Genomic DNA, 18,159 nt, shown 5'->3' with positions numbered 1-18,159 from the left:
TCACTGATTATCATGCAGCTCAATGACAATTTACATTAATTACAGTCATTTCCTTGTGACATATCACTGATTATCATGCAGCTCACTCACAATTTACATGAATTACAGTCATTTCCTTGTGACATATCACTGATTATCATGCAGCTCACTGACAATTTACATTAATTAGTCATTACCATTTCTTGTATCACTGATTCTCATGCAGCTCAATGACAATTTACATGAATTAGTCACTACCATTTGTTATATCACTGATTCTTATGCAAATGTCAATTTACATGAATTACCATCATTGCCATTTGTTATATCACTGATTCTCATGCAGCTCAATGACAATTTACATAATTAGTCATTGCCATTTGTTATATCACTGATTATGCAGCTCAATGACAATTTACATGAACTACAGTCACTGCCATTTGTTATATCACTGATTCTCATGCAGCTCAATGACAATTTACATGAACTACAGTCACTACCATTTGTTATATCACTGATTCTCATGCAGCTCAATGACAATTTACATGAACTACAGTCACTGCCATTTGTTATATCACTGATTCTTATGCAACTAACTGTCAATTTACATGAATTACAGTCACTGCCATTTGATATATCACTGATTCTTATGTAACTAACTGTCAATTTACATGAATTACAGTCACTGCCATTTGTTATATCACTGATTCTCATGCAGCTCAATGACAATTTACATGAACTACAGTCACTACCATTTGTTATATCACTGATTCTTATGCAACTAACTGTCAATTTACATGAATTACAGTCACTGCCATTTGTTATATCACTGATTCTTATGCAACTAACTGTCAATTTACATGAATTACCATCACTGCCATTTGTTATATCACTGATTCTTATGCAACTGTCAATTTACATGAATTACCATCATTGCCATTTGTTATATCACTGATTCTTATGCAACTAACTGTCAATTTACATGAATTACCATCATTGCCATTTGTTATATCACTGATTCTCATGCAGCTCAATGACAATTTACATGAATTAGTCACTACCATTTGTTATATCACTGATTCTTATGCAAATGTCAATTTACATGAATTACCATCATTGCCATTTGTTATATCACTGATTCTCATGCAGCTCAATGACAATTTACATAATTAGTCATTGCCATTTGTTATATCACTGATTATGCAGCTCAATGACAATTTACATGAACTACAGTCACTGCCATTTGATATATCACTGATTCTTATGTAACTAACTGTCAATTTACATGAATTACAGTCACTGCCATTTGTTATATCACTGATTCTCATGCAACTCACTGTCAATTTACATGAATTACCATCACTGCCATTTGTAATATCACTGATTCTAATGCAACTCACTGACAACTTACACGCAGCACATTTATTACCATTTCATCTAAATACTGAAATGAAAATAGTCCACAGTGAAATATGTTGCTCTCAAATGCTATCTGGAACAAACCTGATGCATCTTGCTGGGTTGGCTGAATCCAAATTCTAACTCACGGTGGTAACTCAAGCAAGAGTAGGTTCATGTCTGTAGTCACATGGGTTCTCAAGACTCAATCCAGTCTGACTTGTTTTGAAAGTTTTCAAATAAGGACTCCAATGGAACTTTTCTAACTTGCTGTATACTCTCATACACCTAATATAACCAACTGACCCTCATACTTTGTGGAGACTTATCATACATTTAGTATAACCAACTGACCCTCATACTTTCAGGAGACTTATCATACATTTAGTATAACCAACTGACCCTCACACTTTTAGGAAATGTATCATACATTTAGTATAACCAACTGACCCTCACACTTTTTGGAGATTTATCATACATTTAGTATGACCAACTGACCCTCACACTTTTAGGAAATGTATCATACATTTAGTACAACCAACTGACCCTCACACTTTTAGGAGACTCATGGACTTTCATGCACTTTTAGATACTTGTCATGGACATGCAGGCATTTACTTCTTATCATTTCTCATGCATGTTGGAAACACGATCTATTTCATTATCAGAGCATCTTCATTTGATGACTTCTATAAATTACGTACAACTAACTGCTGACTCCATGCATTCAGAGTGATCAATGGAGAAGTATCAAGAAGTCCAATACATTTTCAGTAAATGATACCATAAACACAATGCATTCCCTTTTTGCTGACTTTGATGCATTTCAAATGACCAATCAAAGCTCTAATATATTTAATGTAGTCTTATAAATTACTCCAATCTATTCTATTTTCTTAGTGGGGTGAGGGGATAACCAAGTGATCAACAGTAAGGTAGCATCCCATGCATTTAGACCGAGCCATGACGGAGACACCCATGCATTTAGACTGAGCCATGATGGGCACTCATGCATTTAGACTGAGCCATGGCAGACACCCATGCATTTCAGGTGACTTATCAGTGGCTTGTACCAATTATGTGAGATAAACTCTCAACCTTTCTTCAGAATGGACTCATCAACACAAATGCAACATGCAGACCACACAAGAAGACAAACCTTGGGAAGTCCACCTCATCCTCTGAAGAAATGAGTCGGAGAGAACCCATCTCTGTGTCTGAGGCATAGGTGATGAGCTGAACTGGACCCTCATCCTGGATCTCATAACTATGAGAGACAGCACGCAGACATGTCAAAAAAAGGTTGTCTCTCAAGCATACAATGTGAGATAAGTCAAAGGCAGAAAAAGACAATCTTAAATATAAAAATGTAAAATGACCTTATGGAAGCTGCAAATGAAAGGAAACAGAGTTTTGGATCTCAACTGTGTGAGACTAGAGAGCAACAAAATGGTGGAAAACAAGACCTCAAATGTGCCTTGATTTAAAAGATGGAGAGAGCCTTTGACCTAAGGTCAACTGGAACCTTGATCATCAGTATAATTATTGTACAAGATGGTCAGGAAACACGTGGTGAGAAATGAGAGCTCAAACATGTCATGACAAATGATTCAAGTTTAATATCCCTAAATGTTGAAATGACTGAAAGACAGACACTAACTAAAGGAAATAGGTTGAATCTTCAACCATGTACCATGACAAGGACATCAAGGAACAAGAGTACCGTGAACAACACATTATTTGCCTCTCCTATTTAACAGTTTTCTATGTAGATAACTGAATGTTTGTGCAAAACCATTTCTTCCTTTTATTTAGTGACCTTGACCTTTATCCTTTTGACCCTGAAATCAATAGATTTCTTCCTTACCCTATGAGCTAGGTCTGTGATATAAAACAAATGCTATTTTGCAGAAATCCTTTTTATTCTTTCAGATAGTGACCTGACCTTTGACCTTTTCACCCCAAAATCAACAGTTTTCTTTATTACCCCAAGTACATACCATCCACAAAGTCAAGTTGAGATAATGTTATTGTGCTTTAATGATTTTTTTTGTTTCAGTCAGTGACCCAGACCTTTGACAGTTTGACTCCAAAATCAATAGGGTTCTTCTGTACAGGGTTCTTCTGTACAAACACGAGCCTTCCACAAAGTCTGGTAACTGTAGATGTTTAAGAATGGTTAGTTATTGCACAAAAACCATGTTCCTTCTTTCAGTCAAACCTTTTGAGCCTGAAATCAATAGAATTCATCCTTACCCCAAGCGAAAGCAAGCCATTCACAAAGTTTGGTATCCGTAGTTGGTGGATAACCTGGGTTACTTTGCAAAATTCATTTCAGTCACACATGACCTTTGACCTTCGGACCATGAAATCATTAGGCTTTTTCCTTACTCAAAGTGCAAGCTATACACAAAGCTTAGTATATATAGATGACAAAAATCACATTAACGATTTTCCTTATTTCTGTCACAGTGACATTGACAATTAACATTTTTGCCATGAAACTGATAAACTTCTTGCTTACCCCAAGTGCAATCTTTCATAAAGTTTAGTACCTGTAGATGATGGAAAACTTACATTAACCATTATCATTGTTTCAGTCACAGTGACCCTGACCTTTGAGCTTCTGACCCTGAAATCAATAGAGTTCATCCTTATCCCAAGCACAAACTATCTACAAAGTCTGGTAGCTGTTTATGGTAGAAAACTAAAGTTATTTTGTAGAACAAAATTGTTAACACTGATGGACGGATAGATGGACAACATCCATATTCTGCCATATAAAGTTCAGTCAAGATGATTCACCGAAGTTTACATTTAAAGAAATTGTGAGAAACTAAAGATCATGAAAATCTATCATGGTCAATTACAATGTGAAGAAAGCCATTATTTAATGAAAACTATGGCTGCAAAGGCTTTATGTTAACATGAGATTACAGAAGAGTTTATTTTTTATGTAAAGTGGGTACTACAAAAGTGAACATGAAAATTTAGCAAGAACTGCTATTGTGACAACAAAAGAATCAATTATCCTTCCTACCTATCTAAACATTTTTATTTAAAGCATGTAGAAAAAATAATTTAACGTTTACTGCACTTTAGAAATTTCACAGCACATCCTCACATTTCTCTAACATAGTACAAGCATGCAGTGGAACTGAGCTATAAACCTTGGTGATGGAGACTTCTTCTTGCGAGGTTTTGGTGTTTCTTGCACAATGACCTCTTTCTTAGGTGTTGGCACTGTTGGCTTTGGTGCAGGTGGTGGTAAAACCTTTTTAGGTGCCTTGGCTGGTATGACAGGTTCTTCTGGTTCTTCGAATTTCCTCTTAATATCGAAGACTGTTGACTGGATGAATTCCTCCTCAGGAACTTCTGCCTGCATTTCAGCAGGGGATCTTTCAGGGACTGTGCGCGAGATAGGGGTTACTTGCTCCCCTGGTGGTTTCCATGCAAGCCTGAATGCAATAAATCTTGATGTTATACTGCCTGCTATTGAATGAAGCCTTCCATGAAATTTACATTTCGTGTGATGCACCTTAATTGAGTTGTCAAGTGGACATGATGATCAATCAGTGTGATCTTATTATTTTTCAAAGGGTAGCCAAAACTGCATTAGGAAATAAATCAATGTGCATCAAAAGCATCCATGTAAGACGTTATGAGCTTGAAACACAACCTGAATAATAAGCAACTTTTATTTAATTAAATTAGCAACTTTAACAGGCGAATATCATTTCATCAAATTAATCCCTAATGGAGATTACAACGAAGTCAAAAGCTATGCATGATCTAAATATTAGGTCACTTGGGGGTGAGGGTTATATTTTCTTCATAATGAGCAAATGTTTTAAAATATATCTTGACATGAACAAGAAATGCACCAGCCTGGAAAATGTATTCATTTTGCCACAATGAATCTGTGGTAAAACTTTTGTACACTGGCATAACCCAAAAAATCAACAACATCTAACAGAAAGACATGCAAGTGAGAATGAATTTTTCTAAAGCTCTTAACATTTGTCAAAAGCAGCATGAATTATAAATTTAGATTTACAACAGTAGTATGAATTATAAATTTAGATTTACAACAGTAGTATGAATTATAAATTTAGATTTACAACAGTAGTATGAATTATAAATTTAGATTTAATACAGTAGTATGAATTATAAATTTAGATTTAAAACAGTAATGTATTTCTTTTTTGAGGTAGTTATAAATACCTATCAGGAAGTGAACAACACTAAAAGGGCAACTAACAAAACACTACCACAAAGCAAAGCCTTAAGTAAACTGAATTTATTCATGTTGTCTGTGCAAATGGTGTTCACAAGCGTATGTATACCAACTGCAAACATGTATGAATACCAACCACTCAACATAACATGTATGTACACCAACTGCTCAACATAATGTGTATGTATACCAGCTGCTCTGTATAACATATATACCAACTGCTCCATATAACATGTATGTATACCAACTGCTCAACATAACATGTATGTATACCAACTGCTCAACATAACGTGTATGTACACCAACTGCTCAACATAACATGTATGTAAAATACTACAAACTGCTCAGTTTTATACTGAGTACTGTCACATGGTATTCAACAAAAGTGTATTGTTTAATACTTGAACTATACAAATACTCTGATTTAACTTGAGATAAGGAAAGCAAGGCAGTAATTGCACTTGCTTTCCATCTCAACAGTCTTGGATTCAATCCTTAATTGAAGCACTTGCAGACAAGTGGTTGCCTATCCTAAGTCTGATGTTGTTGTTGTTGTGGGGTTAACGCCATTTTTCAGCAAACTATAGGCTATACATGGCAGCCAGTATTAATGGTGGAGGAAGAAGCTGGGAAAACCCTGGAAAGAACCACCGACCCACGAGAAGCTACTGGCAAGCTTTCTCACATACCCACACTGGTTGAATCCGAGACTCGAATCAGCGCAGACAGAGGTGAGATGGCAGTGATCCGTAACAGAGAGCACTTTAGATCACTTGCTCCTAAGTCTCAGGTTCTTATCAAATTGGCAAAAACGAAAAAGGTCAGTGCCAGTATATTAAGCCTACACTCAAAGCAATGCTGTGATATAAATAATCTTGAGCCCAAGAAGAAAACTGGAAAGCAGATTGAATTGTTTTAGCATTATGATTCATCCAATGTATGAAAGCAGATTGAATTGTTTTAGCATTATTACGATTCATCCAATGTATGAAAGCAGATTGAATTGTTTTAGCATTACGATTCATCCAATGTATGAAAGCAGACTGAATTGTTTTAGCATTATTGCGATTCATCCAATGTATGAAAGCAGACTGAATTGTTTTAGCATTATTACAAATCATCCAATGTATGAAAGCAGATTGAATTGTTTTAGCATTATTACGATTCATCCAATGTATGAAAGCAGATTGAATTGTTTTAGCATTACAATTCATCCAATGTATGAAAGCAGATTGAATTGTTTTAGCATTACAATTCATCCAATGTATGAAAGCAGATTGAATTGTTTTAGCATTACAATTCATCCAATGTATGAAAGCAGATTGAATTGTTTTAGCATTACGATTCATCCAATGTATGAAAGCAGATTGAATTGTTTTAGCATTACAATTCATCCAATGTATGAAAGCAGATTGAATTGTTTTAGCATTACAATTCATCCAATGTATGAAAGCAGATTGAATTGTTTTAGCATTATTACGATTCATCCAATGTATGAAAGCAGATTGAATTGTTTTAGCATTATTACGATTCATCCAATGTATGAAAGCAGATTGAATTGTTTTAGCATTATTACGATTCATCCAATGCATGAAAGCAGATTGAATTGTTTTAGCATTACAATTCATCCAATGTATGAAAGCAGATTGAATTGTTTTAGCATTATTACGATTCATTCAATGTATGAAAGCAGATTGAATTGTTTTAGCATTATTACGATTCATCCAATGTATGAAAGCAGACTGAATTGTTTTAGTATTATTACGATTCATCCAATGTATGAATGCAGATTGAATTGTTTTAGCATTATTACGATTCATCCAATGCATGAAAGCAGATTGAATTGTTTAAGCATTATTATGATTCATCCAATGTATGAAAGCAGATTGAATTGTTTTAGCTTTATAATGATTCATCCAATGCATGAACAAAATGTATCAAACGATTTAGGAAATATAAGCAAATGACAAAACTTTAACAAAATACTTAATGCAAATTTTCAATGATTGTCATAAGTATACCAACATAACATTTTATGCTGAGCAGGTGGTATACATACACAAATTTTCTATGACTGTCACATGACCCTGACCCCAAGAAAAAGGGCATGCAAACATGTTCTAGAATGAACTGTCTTAGCTCCATATCATGTATGTTAATTATGATGAGAAAACACCACCAGTTTTAAGAAATATATGCAAATGAACATATTTAACCCAAACCTTAAACTGTTGACAACAATGAGGATATCATCAGAAAAGTGATTGATACATCTCCCTTCACAAGTGGGATCAACGATAAAGAGAGCTTTAGAAAAATCTTTGTACAACAACATGCTTAATACACAAAAACATTAAAGAACCTCTTTCTCCTCAATTCAGGTGATGCCTCCACAGATGCACACACTGGGGTGGGCGGGGGTACCCGTGGAGGGTAAGAGGGAATTCTGGATAGCTCTGGTGATTCAGGATACTCAATCCTAGGGTATAACATCCTAAAATCAAGACAGTAGTAAAAATAGCTGTCCATGTGTGATAGTCAAAATAATATGCACAACAGAAAGGTATGTATTATGTATAAAGCATCAATTTACAACAATTAAAAATCAACAGAAATAAATTGATTTTCTCCTTCATCTTTTTACTGGGAAGGTCAATGCCATTCATGCAAAAGCACTTTGTAACAAAAACTCTCACCTGTAAAATCATGTTGTTAGTAACTTTCTTAGTGGACTGATTACTCACACACACACATATTCTGATTTAGTGTAGATTTGCAGATAAGTAGACATTCATGAAACCTCCCAACTATTTTATATTTATGGGCATAAATCTTTGAAATTATGCTTTTATCTCAGAATAATCTGCTTTTTTACATTTTTAACAAACAGAAATAACTTCTGTAGAATCTTTGTCATCGAGGCACTACATTTAAGGTTATTTACTTTTAAAACATATGTACGAAATCATTAATATGACTAGTATAAACGTGTCATATACCCCAGGAAAGTAGAAAGAATTAAAATAACAAAGATTCATTTTACTATAAGCAGCAAAGTATTACAGTTACCCTTTTTTACTATAGAAACTACAAAATCAAGAAGCAAATTAAAATTTTGGCACTCGATGAAAAACCACTGACAGGCTAACAAATTAATGAATCTATTTCAGGAGAAAAAGTTATCAATATTTTCAAGTTGACCGAAGAATTATTAATTACTCTAAAGTTCATCATCACAGTGTACCTATAAGTATGAAATTAGTTTTCTATCTTTATTGCTTTAAATGTAGACTCTAGTGGGTAAAATGTGAGTAGTGTCCAGTTTACTGCCTGTTGAAATTTTTATATTAAACAAAATAAAATAACTGATTTAGTCCACAGTAATATACCAGTGTAAATTTTACCAACAGAGATCGATTTTTTCAACTGCAAAATGTGATATTTATTTCCTAATTCCAATGGATTCATTTTCTAAGTTTATAGAAAGGGGAAAGAAAATGTAAGTTCATTTTCAAAGAAATGTAAAATTTTCATCAAAAGTTTATTCAAATAATACTGACTAATGAGAAAGATTTTTTTACTGAAAAGAAGAAAAAAAATGTTAAACTAAGATTCAAGAAACTGTTTTCCTCATCAATGTGGTGATCCTCCCTGATTGGGACAACCTAAAGCAAAGCACAAATTGGATGCAGCAAATATCAGAAATTAAAGCTTCAAAAACAGATTCTGCAATATAATCAATTTTTTAAAAAGGTGACAAAAATAAAGTGCAAAATAAATTATAAACACTGCAATGCAATGATGAAAGGATACAAACAACATAAAAAAAAGAAACAAAACATAATAAACGTGGTTCAGAACATGACTCTCTCTGATAACATGCTAATAGAGTATGCAATTAACCTGGCTTCCTCGTCCTCTTGGACAAGCCTAAGAACAGCACTAGCATTATCTGTAACATATGAGATCTGTTGGACTGGTCCCACAGGCTGGATCTCATATTCTCTGAAGACACATGAATAACAATTGTACATCAGTCAAGATTGGGATATTTAATACCCAATCCCTGGAAAATGTCCAATTAAGGTTAATTCCACTGCTTACGGTTTTCATTGAAAAGTTATTTAATATATTGTCATAAATTAATCTTAAATGAATGTTAATATTTTTAAATAAAATAAAATCTACATGTAATCTCTTTTCTATATGTAGATCAATCAAAAGTTGCAAATATTGCATTTTCTGCCTGTTGCATCAGCAGTTTGGCTTTAAAAAGCCTATTTAAAATGTACAAATTATACATTGTTTGATGTTTGTGTAATGTATAACCATCTTGGATTTTTGCATATCCAATTACTTGGCAATAAGCTCTCACATTTAATTAAATAACTTCCATAACAAGCATCTTGGAAGGTCATGGAATAAATGATTTCTGTGTGTCTTTTTTTATAATTAAAAGACCAATTATGTCTACTTATCAGAAAATTCAAAAAGTATCAATTTTCCTCAAATTTAAAACTGAATAATTTAGTTCTAAATTTTGACCATTTTCCTGAGATTGAGTGTCAAGTAAAGCACTGATTAGATAGGTGTCATAATTTCAATGAAGGTGGAAAGCTGGAAGATAATTTAATAATAGACTTCATTAGCATATAGGTATTGGGTTCATGAAACACAACTAGTGTTCTCCACAGACACATCATAATCCATAAACCAAGGCATTTTTCTTCTCATATTAAGACACTTGGGAACTGTGGGTTGGGTTGAGGGGTAGGTTTGAATATTACACCAAACTGGCATATAGGTATTGCATCAACAAACTGGTGTACATGGTGTTATTGTTGTTGAGGGGTAAAATTGTTTTGTTTGTGTGTGAATATAAATACAATATTGAGATAATGGGTATTCATGTTTATAAAAGACATGGTAGAATGTTATAATTGATATATAAAAACTCGAAAAGAGATCAATCACAAAACTGTAGACACATAATACAGAATGTGATCACTCACAAAATGGTACACAGGATACAAAAATGATTTCAATCACAAGATGGTATGTTTATGCTACAAAATGATTTCAATCAAAAGATGGTATACAAATTAATCCAATACTGAAAGAAAGCAAAGTAAAAGGTAACACTCATTATTCATCTCCAAATTCATCAAGATGACCCTGTTTCATAAAAGATAATATGAACTCCAGGATTTTACAAAAATAATCAATATTATGTTTAAAAAAAGAATAAATGTATCACTATTTTCATGTAATGATCAGTGCCAGGTAGGATAATTAGCTGCAGGAAAGATATACATGTACTTACGGTGATGGGGATTTCTTTGTCTTGGGAATGATGACTTTCTTTTCTGGCTCTGGTTGCTTAGGTTCAGCTGCAAAAAAGGGAAACCATATCCATAGAGTGGATTTTATCAAATGCTTTTTAGTACATAACAAGGTCAACTAATGATTTCTTTTTAAAAAAGGTCAATTATTAATTTCTTTTTGTACAAGGTCAATTATTGATTCCTTTTTGTACAAGGTCAATTACTGCTTTATATTTGTACATTTCAAGGTCAATTATTGATTGCTTTTATTTTACTTAAAGCTCTATCATAACTAAACAGGTTGCTTGAGGCATTCTTAATTTTATTTTTGTTGAAACTATCTCTGATATTCATCAGCAATAACAAAAATTTAAAGAAGACCACCATGCTGAAAATATTGGGAAGAAGTTAGCACCACTTTCATTTAAGGTCAAGAAGACAGCAAGTCTTTTCTTCAAAACCTCATGCAAATACAATCAAGGAGGAACAGCAATAACAGGGTTTTCAAGATGGTTGCTGTGGTGGTCATACTGAAATAAGATCAGCATCAATTTCATTTAGGTCACTGGAGTGGTCATATGAAGTCTTTTAGTGAAAAAAAAAGACATGGTAATATGACCATCTGTTCTGGAGGAGTAAAAACCATGGTAATATGACCATCTGTTCTGGAGGAGCAAATTATCGCCATTTTCGAAAACTGTTGAAACCTAACTAGCTAATCACGTAGGCAGATCATTCCTTACCACCTTGTCTGACGAGTAAAATGGAAATAGATATGAAAAACACTATGGTGCCAGCTTCTTCAGAAACTGCCAATACAATAAGGTTTTATTTATTCATAAGAAATAAGAACCCCTAATAATCACACCTGCAAATATTCTTTTCATATTTGGTCAGATTTGGTTCAGTAGTTTTGAAACTCATTTAAAGGTTTTCTACTTTAGTATCTCTGGCCATTTTATTTCTAACATTGATGAAGTTTTTTATTCATTCACCATTAAATGACTATAACAATCTTACCCTGAACTACAAGCTTGGCTCTGGTGGTGGCAGTGCCTGCCACATTAACAGCAGAACACTGGAACCAAGCTGAATCATTCAGTGTAGCTTTAACGATGTGCAGAGTGGCATGGCCATTTTCTATCTCAATTCTGAAAGTAATACAAGAAATTTTAGATATTTCAGAGCAAAACATGTAACACAAAGATTGTAAAGACATTTCTGAACTTTAGTAAATACATTAAAATTGTCCTTAATGACTGCAAAATATCATTACTAAAGTCTAAAACTGTAACAATGGTAATAAAGCTTTATTCTCCCCAATTAAAAGACTCAACATAATCAAACTACTGAAATAACTTTTCAGGTAAGTTCTGCGCTAGCAATGCCAATTAACTGTGTGAACAGTGATGAATAATGAGTTCAACTGTAAAAGCATTTTTATGAGGCCCCAATATGGCAGTTCTCCCACACCAAATCATGTCCCAATATGCCAGTTTTACCACACAAAGTGATACCAATAATATGGCAGTTTTCCCACAAAAATTGACAGATCATATATCAAAGATTACATTAAAACAAAAACCATTGGCTTGTAGTCATTGCAATGAACATCATAAAAGTAGAGAATTTAATTTCAATTAAATTTTTAGTACATCACTTGAGTACAAAGAAATACTGCATCCAGTGTAATCATAATGAAATTTAAATATATACATACTCAAAGTGTCCAAAAAACTTTCAGTATATCAAATTCATAAAAATGTCTTACAACTACATCAGAGCAATTTCACCTAATACCATAAGATTTTCTTTCACCCAGTCTACCACTTACAAGCCATAAGTGTAAATTCTAATCAAGATGTCTTATGATAACTCAGTGTCTAGAATGAAGGTGTAGCTAATTGGATAATACTGTTGACTCAGACAAATGAGGCTGTAAGTCTGTAGTCCCTGCAAGTTATGTAAGCTCAGTTACTCATGTTAACTTGTCTGCAGATGGGTAATGGCATCTGTGGAAGGTTAGTTAACATGTGATGGACTGGTATCCTTTCCACAGGAAGTAATGTACTCTCACGCACAACAAAACTACAAAAACCAGGGTGAACCCTGACCTAAAGAGCCACTAGTAGGCTTGGCGAGATCTTTAATATGTCATGCCTAGAGAACCAGAACATCCTAACTTTTAATTCTCATGTACATGTGTGGAAAGCCTGCTTACCTGTATTCCCTGCTCTGAGTGTGGAAATCCTGCTTACCTGAATTCCCTGCGCTCAGTGTAAAATGCCTGCTTAACTGTATTCCCAACTCTGAGTGTAAAATGCATGTTTACCTATATTCCCAACTCCGAGTGTGGAAAGCCTGCTTACCTGTATTCCCTGCTCTGAGTGTGGAAAGCCTGCTCACCTGTATTTCCAGATCTGAGCATGGAAAGCCTGCTTACCTGTATTCCCAACTATGAGTGTTGAAAGCCTGCTTACCTGTATTCCCAACTCTGAGTGTGGAAAGCCTGCTTACCTGTATTCCCAGATCTGAGTGTGGAAAGCCTGCTTGCACATATTCCCAACTCTGAGTGAAGAAAGCCTGCTTACCTGTATTCCCTGCTCTGAGTGTGGAAAGCCTGCTTACCTGTATTCCCAGATCTGAGCATGGAAAGCCTGCTTACCTGTATTCCCAACTCTGAGTGTTGAAAGCCTGCTTACCTGTATTCCCAACTCTAAGCGTGGAAAGCCTGCTTACCTGTATTCCCAGATCTAAGTGTGGAAAGCCTGCTTGCACATATTCCCAACTCTGAGTGAAGAAAGCCTGCTTACCTGTATTCCCTGCTCTGAGTAATCATCCTGTTATTTTTCTGCCAGCTCATCATGGGGATTGGGGTGCCAACTGCCCTACAGGTCAAGGTCACAGACTGACCCTCTTTAATGGTGTAGTTCTGCATTCTCTCCACAAACTTAGGTGGTTGCATCTGTTCTTTTTCTGAAATAGATATGAAAATAGTTGTTGTATTTATATGTACTCTGATATTTCAGAGCTACCTATATTCTGTGTCAATAACTGGCCCTGCACAACTCCAACCCGATAAATCAATGACCTAAGTTTACAAACTATCACAACTCCATCCCCATAAATCAATGACCTAAATTTACAAAATGTCTATCACAACTCCATCCCAGTAAATCAATGACCTAAATTTGCAAAATGTCTATCTCAACTCCATCCCGATAAATCAATGACCTAAATTTACAAAATGTCTATTACAACTCCATCCCAATAAATCAATGACCTAAATTTACAAAATGTCTATCACAACTCCATTCCTATAAATCAATGACCTAAATTTACAAAGTGTCTATCACAACTCCATTCCAATAAGTCAATGACCTAAATTTATAAAATGTCTATCACAACTCCATTCCAATAAATCAATGACCTAAATTTACAAAATGTCTATCAAAACTCCATCCCAATAAATCAATGACCTAAATTTACAAAATGTCTATCAAAACTCCATCCCAATAAATCAATGACCTAAATTTGCAAAATGTCTATTATAAACCATGATGACAATGATTCTGCTTTGACTTCATCTTGACAAAATTAAGAAGAATGTATCTGATCTCTGTCTTAAGTACATCTTTGAATAGTTCCGGTATTGCAATGGTGTGTTCCAATAAATCACAGAAACCAATTTTTACTCAATAAATGCCTTATCATTAACCATGCACTATGATAACATTAATATATATATATATATATATATATATATATATATATATATATATATATATATATATATATATATATATATTCCACCGGACCATCAGTCTTTTTATTACCTAGTGCATGTATATACCCAAAACTGTAATAGTACATGTGTATACCTAAAACTGTAATAATACACGTGTATACCCAAAATTACATAATACTGTTTTGTTACAAGTCTGCAGACAGAACAAGACCAATGGGACAAAGTGCCAAGCTGAGGCCACTAGGCCATGATATATTCATATGCCACTGATCAAGTCCTTTCCTCCGACTCGGACAAACATAAATGATGTTTTTTGGCCCATGACTGGCTGTATAAGCCTCAGGCTAATATAACTCACTCTAGACAGATAAAAGTGACCTTAGACCTTCCAACAAGGCCAACAGAAAAACACATATTCAATAAGACAATAATAAAACAATACAATACAAAGGATTCTGTTACACATCCAGAAACCTTTGTTGCTCTACTACAATTTTCAGACTAATAAATAAGTGCCATAATTTTGGTAAGAACAAAAAAACTCACAAAAATCAAAATAACAGCATCATTTTCATTTAATAAGACAAAATACCTAAGAAAAGGTCTTTCTTTTGGCCCAAAGTGCTTACCAAGAACCCCAAGATTCACAGTGAAGGTGACTTCCCCTATCTTGTTTCTGGCCACACATGTCCAGCATCCAGCATCATTTCTGGAGGCTCTAATTATTATCAAGGAATTAACTCCATCTTCATTCACAACAATCTGAAAAAAGGACAATATTTCTGTTAAATAACTGACACAATTTGAAAAACAAAAGTCCTTTAAAGGGACTGATGTTCTATTAGGCAAAAAGAATTTACATGTATTCAAGATAAGACCATTTCTTCCTTTCCATCCATCATATTCTTCAGCAATAACATGATTGTCAAATTAGCTGCTGTGACACAAGACTGGATGCAAGATGTGACCCATTTTGTTTAGGACACAAGAGACATCATTATAAGTGATTTGGTGAAAACCTCATGCCATAATGATCACCTCCTGATTTGTGTCAACACGATTTTTAAAACAGTCAGCATAACAGCTAATTTGGATGCATGACTGGCACCATTTTCATTTAGAACTTGGTCAATCACCCCACCCCCTGCCTTCCCAATTTTCTTACAAACAATGAAGTTTTATGTAGTTTTCAAAAACTCTGACCCAAATTCAAAATAATATGTTTGATAATTGTCTTAGCTCTAATGTTTTTTCTATTTGTCTTGACACCTACATCTTGACACTTATCTGAACAATGATGTATTGATACTATTTATATTTATGGTTTGATGTTTTTATATTTATTAATAGACACTTGTATCTTGATGCTTATGATACTCATGTCTTGACTGAAAGTTGTTACACTTGAGTTTCATAAACGCCTTATGTCTTATTATATCTTGATAAATATTATATTTAGTATGTCTTAATACTTGCTATAATTGTGATACTTATGTCTCAGTATTTGTGTCTCAATATTTACATCCAGACACTCTGTAGTCTTTATATTTAAATATTGCTATCAGACAGTAAAACCAAAAATAATAAATTCATGACATATATTATAAATCTAAAAATACCTTCATATCTTCTTGACTTTCAGCCACATTAATACATATAAATATCAAAATGAGTCAGTTCTTAATTTCTAATAACATAAAATTATAATCTAACATGTTGCAGCAAACAGTACATAAAAAAGTGTTTTGTGACCTTTTCCCAACATATGACCTTGACCTTGGAACTAAGGACTTCCCTATTTTATTATGACATGTTGGTAATGTTTATGTCACAGTTAGAATCATCCTTGATAAGGAAACAGGGTGAAGGCTTACATTATCCTTTGCTCTGATCTTGACCTTAAGGCTGGGGACATGACTAAATGAGACAATGTCAAATTAAAATTTATCAAAGAACAGAGTCTCATTAAAATATATTCACTGGTTCAAATATTATACTCCAAACACAAGTCAATGGGTTACAATGCCCCTTCCATAACCTTAACTCATTAACCCTTGGAGATATTTGTTATTTTCACCTTCAATGCAAGTAGGAAACTCGTTTTGGGGGCTACTTTTGAATACATCAAAATAAATTGGCTTCCAAGAGATTTTAGTTTAGCCCAAGGCCTAGGTGTCTTAGAAACATCATTTTTCATTGGCTATTTAGCTCACGCATGAACAGAAGGGTAAAAGTTGGAGGGGGGGTTGCTTATTGTACCAAATATTTTTGTGTCCTGGCTACCTTTTACTCCAACTCCCCATCTTAGTCTACTTTTTGCAAAGGTTTGCCTGTCTGTGTGCAGTTCAGAATGTTCTGCCTTAGATCTGAAGCCAAAAAGTCTAAAATCCAGACACAAAATCGGATTGTAACCACAAGCAAATTTTTAGTGTAAAAAAACTGGGTCTAAAAAAATACATATTTCCCTCTGTTTATAGTAATGCAAATATAAAGTCCAGATTATTTGGTATCATTGTAGAGCTACAACTGTCTACTTTTCTGTAATACCACTCACTTTGGTGTATCTTAAATGACCTTGACACCACAGAGCTTGGAAGTAGGGTACTACCTCCTGATGCATAAACAAGGCTCCAGGGGTTAATGTGTTAATCATGATGCAAAGGCATGGATATGGTATGTAAAACATAGACTAGACATGACAAACACCTGGGCAAAGTTTGATGAAACACTGTCTACCCATTAAAAATGGGCCTGACAAGCAAATATTAATGGACATACAAATGGACACATGGGTAAACAGAAGCCATAATAACTTGGACTTAAGACAGAGATATAAAAAGAAAACCATACAATTTTGCCATACTCTGTAGAAGCGATAACAAATGAATTTAACAGATAAGTATAGTACATGCATATGTACCTTATGTTGGTCATCATTATGGACAAGCATATCGTTACAGTACCACGACAACTCTGGGGCTGGACGTCCCGATACAATGCAGTCAAATCGGACAGTGTTGCCTTCACGCACAGTCTGATCTTCAGCAGGAACCTTCTTAAATGTAGGTTGAGTAGGTGCCTCATACACACCACTCTCATCCTCTGGTTTAGCCTTGTCCTTGGCAGAGTCCCTGATAATGACAAATAAATAACATCAGTTATATAGTATTTCCACATAGGAGTGTCAATCCTGATCTGAAATTGCATTAAGTTCCAGCAGATCTGTATCTATGCTATTTGCTTTAACTCAGCACATCGTGTGAGTACAGAAGATCAGTACCTATGCTATTTGCTTTAACTCAGCACATCATGTGAGTACAGCAGATCAGTATCTATGCTATTTGCTTTAGCTCAGCACATTGTTTGAGTACAGCAGATCAGTGTCTACGCTATTTGCTTTAACTCAGCACATCATGTGAGTACAGCAGATCAGTATCTATGCTATTTGCTTTAACTCAGCACATTGTGTGAGT

General features: G+C 34.4%; 1 protein-coding gene across 38 annotated transcripts in view; it reads right to left on the bottom strand.

Annotated features, from left to right (window-relative positions):
* LOC149789875 (uncharacterized) overlaps window positions 1-18,159 on the bottom strand; it is a 704,306-nt gene that overhangs the window by 563,405 nt on the left and 122,742 nt on the right. For 35 of the 38 annotated variants that reach the window (XR_016423748.1, XM_089971883.1, XM_089971882.1 and 32 more), the window contains 9 exons: window positions 17,607-17,817; window positions 15,316-15,448; window positions 13,752-13,914; window positions 11,959-12,089; window positions 10,938-11,004; window positions 9,518-9,619; window positions 7,977-8,108; window positions 4,548-4,835; window positions 2,537-2,644 (listed from right to left, as the gene is read on the bottom strand). Coding sequence is in view for 37 of the 38 variants with exons in the window: in XM_089971883.1 (XP_089828009.1) it covers window positions 2,537-2,644; window positions 4,548-4,835; window positions 7,977-8,108; window positions 9,518-9,619; window positions 10,938-11,004; window positions 11,959-12,089; window positions 13,752-13,914; window positions 15,316-15,448; window positions 17,607-17,817 (1,335 nt within the window). In the remaining variant the exon portion in view is untranslated. The remainder of the gene's footprint in view (window positions 1-2,536; window positions 2,645-4,547; window positions 4,836-7,976; window positions 8,109-9,517; window positions 9,620-10,937; window positions 11,005-11,958; window positions 12,090-13,751; window positions 13,915-15,315; window positions 15,449-17,606; window positions 17,818-18,159) is intronic. The other 3 variants (XM_089971909.1, XM_089971916.1, XM_089971891.1) reach the window with 2 other exon arrangements.

This window comes from Sinohyriopsis cumingii, chromosome 10 (genome assembly GCF_028554795.1).
Source record: "Sinohyriopsis cumingii isolate HCF-2022 chromosome 10, ASM2855479v2, whole genome shotgun sequence".
Classification (NCBI taxonomy): Eukaryota; Metazoa; Mollusca; class Bivalvia; order Unionida; family Unionidae; genus Sinohyriopsis; species Sinohyriopsis cumingii.
The sequence above is the reverse complement of the archived record's forward strand: the minus strand, read 5'-3'. Positions and strand labels throughout refer to the sequence as shown.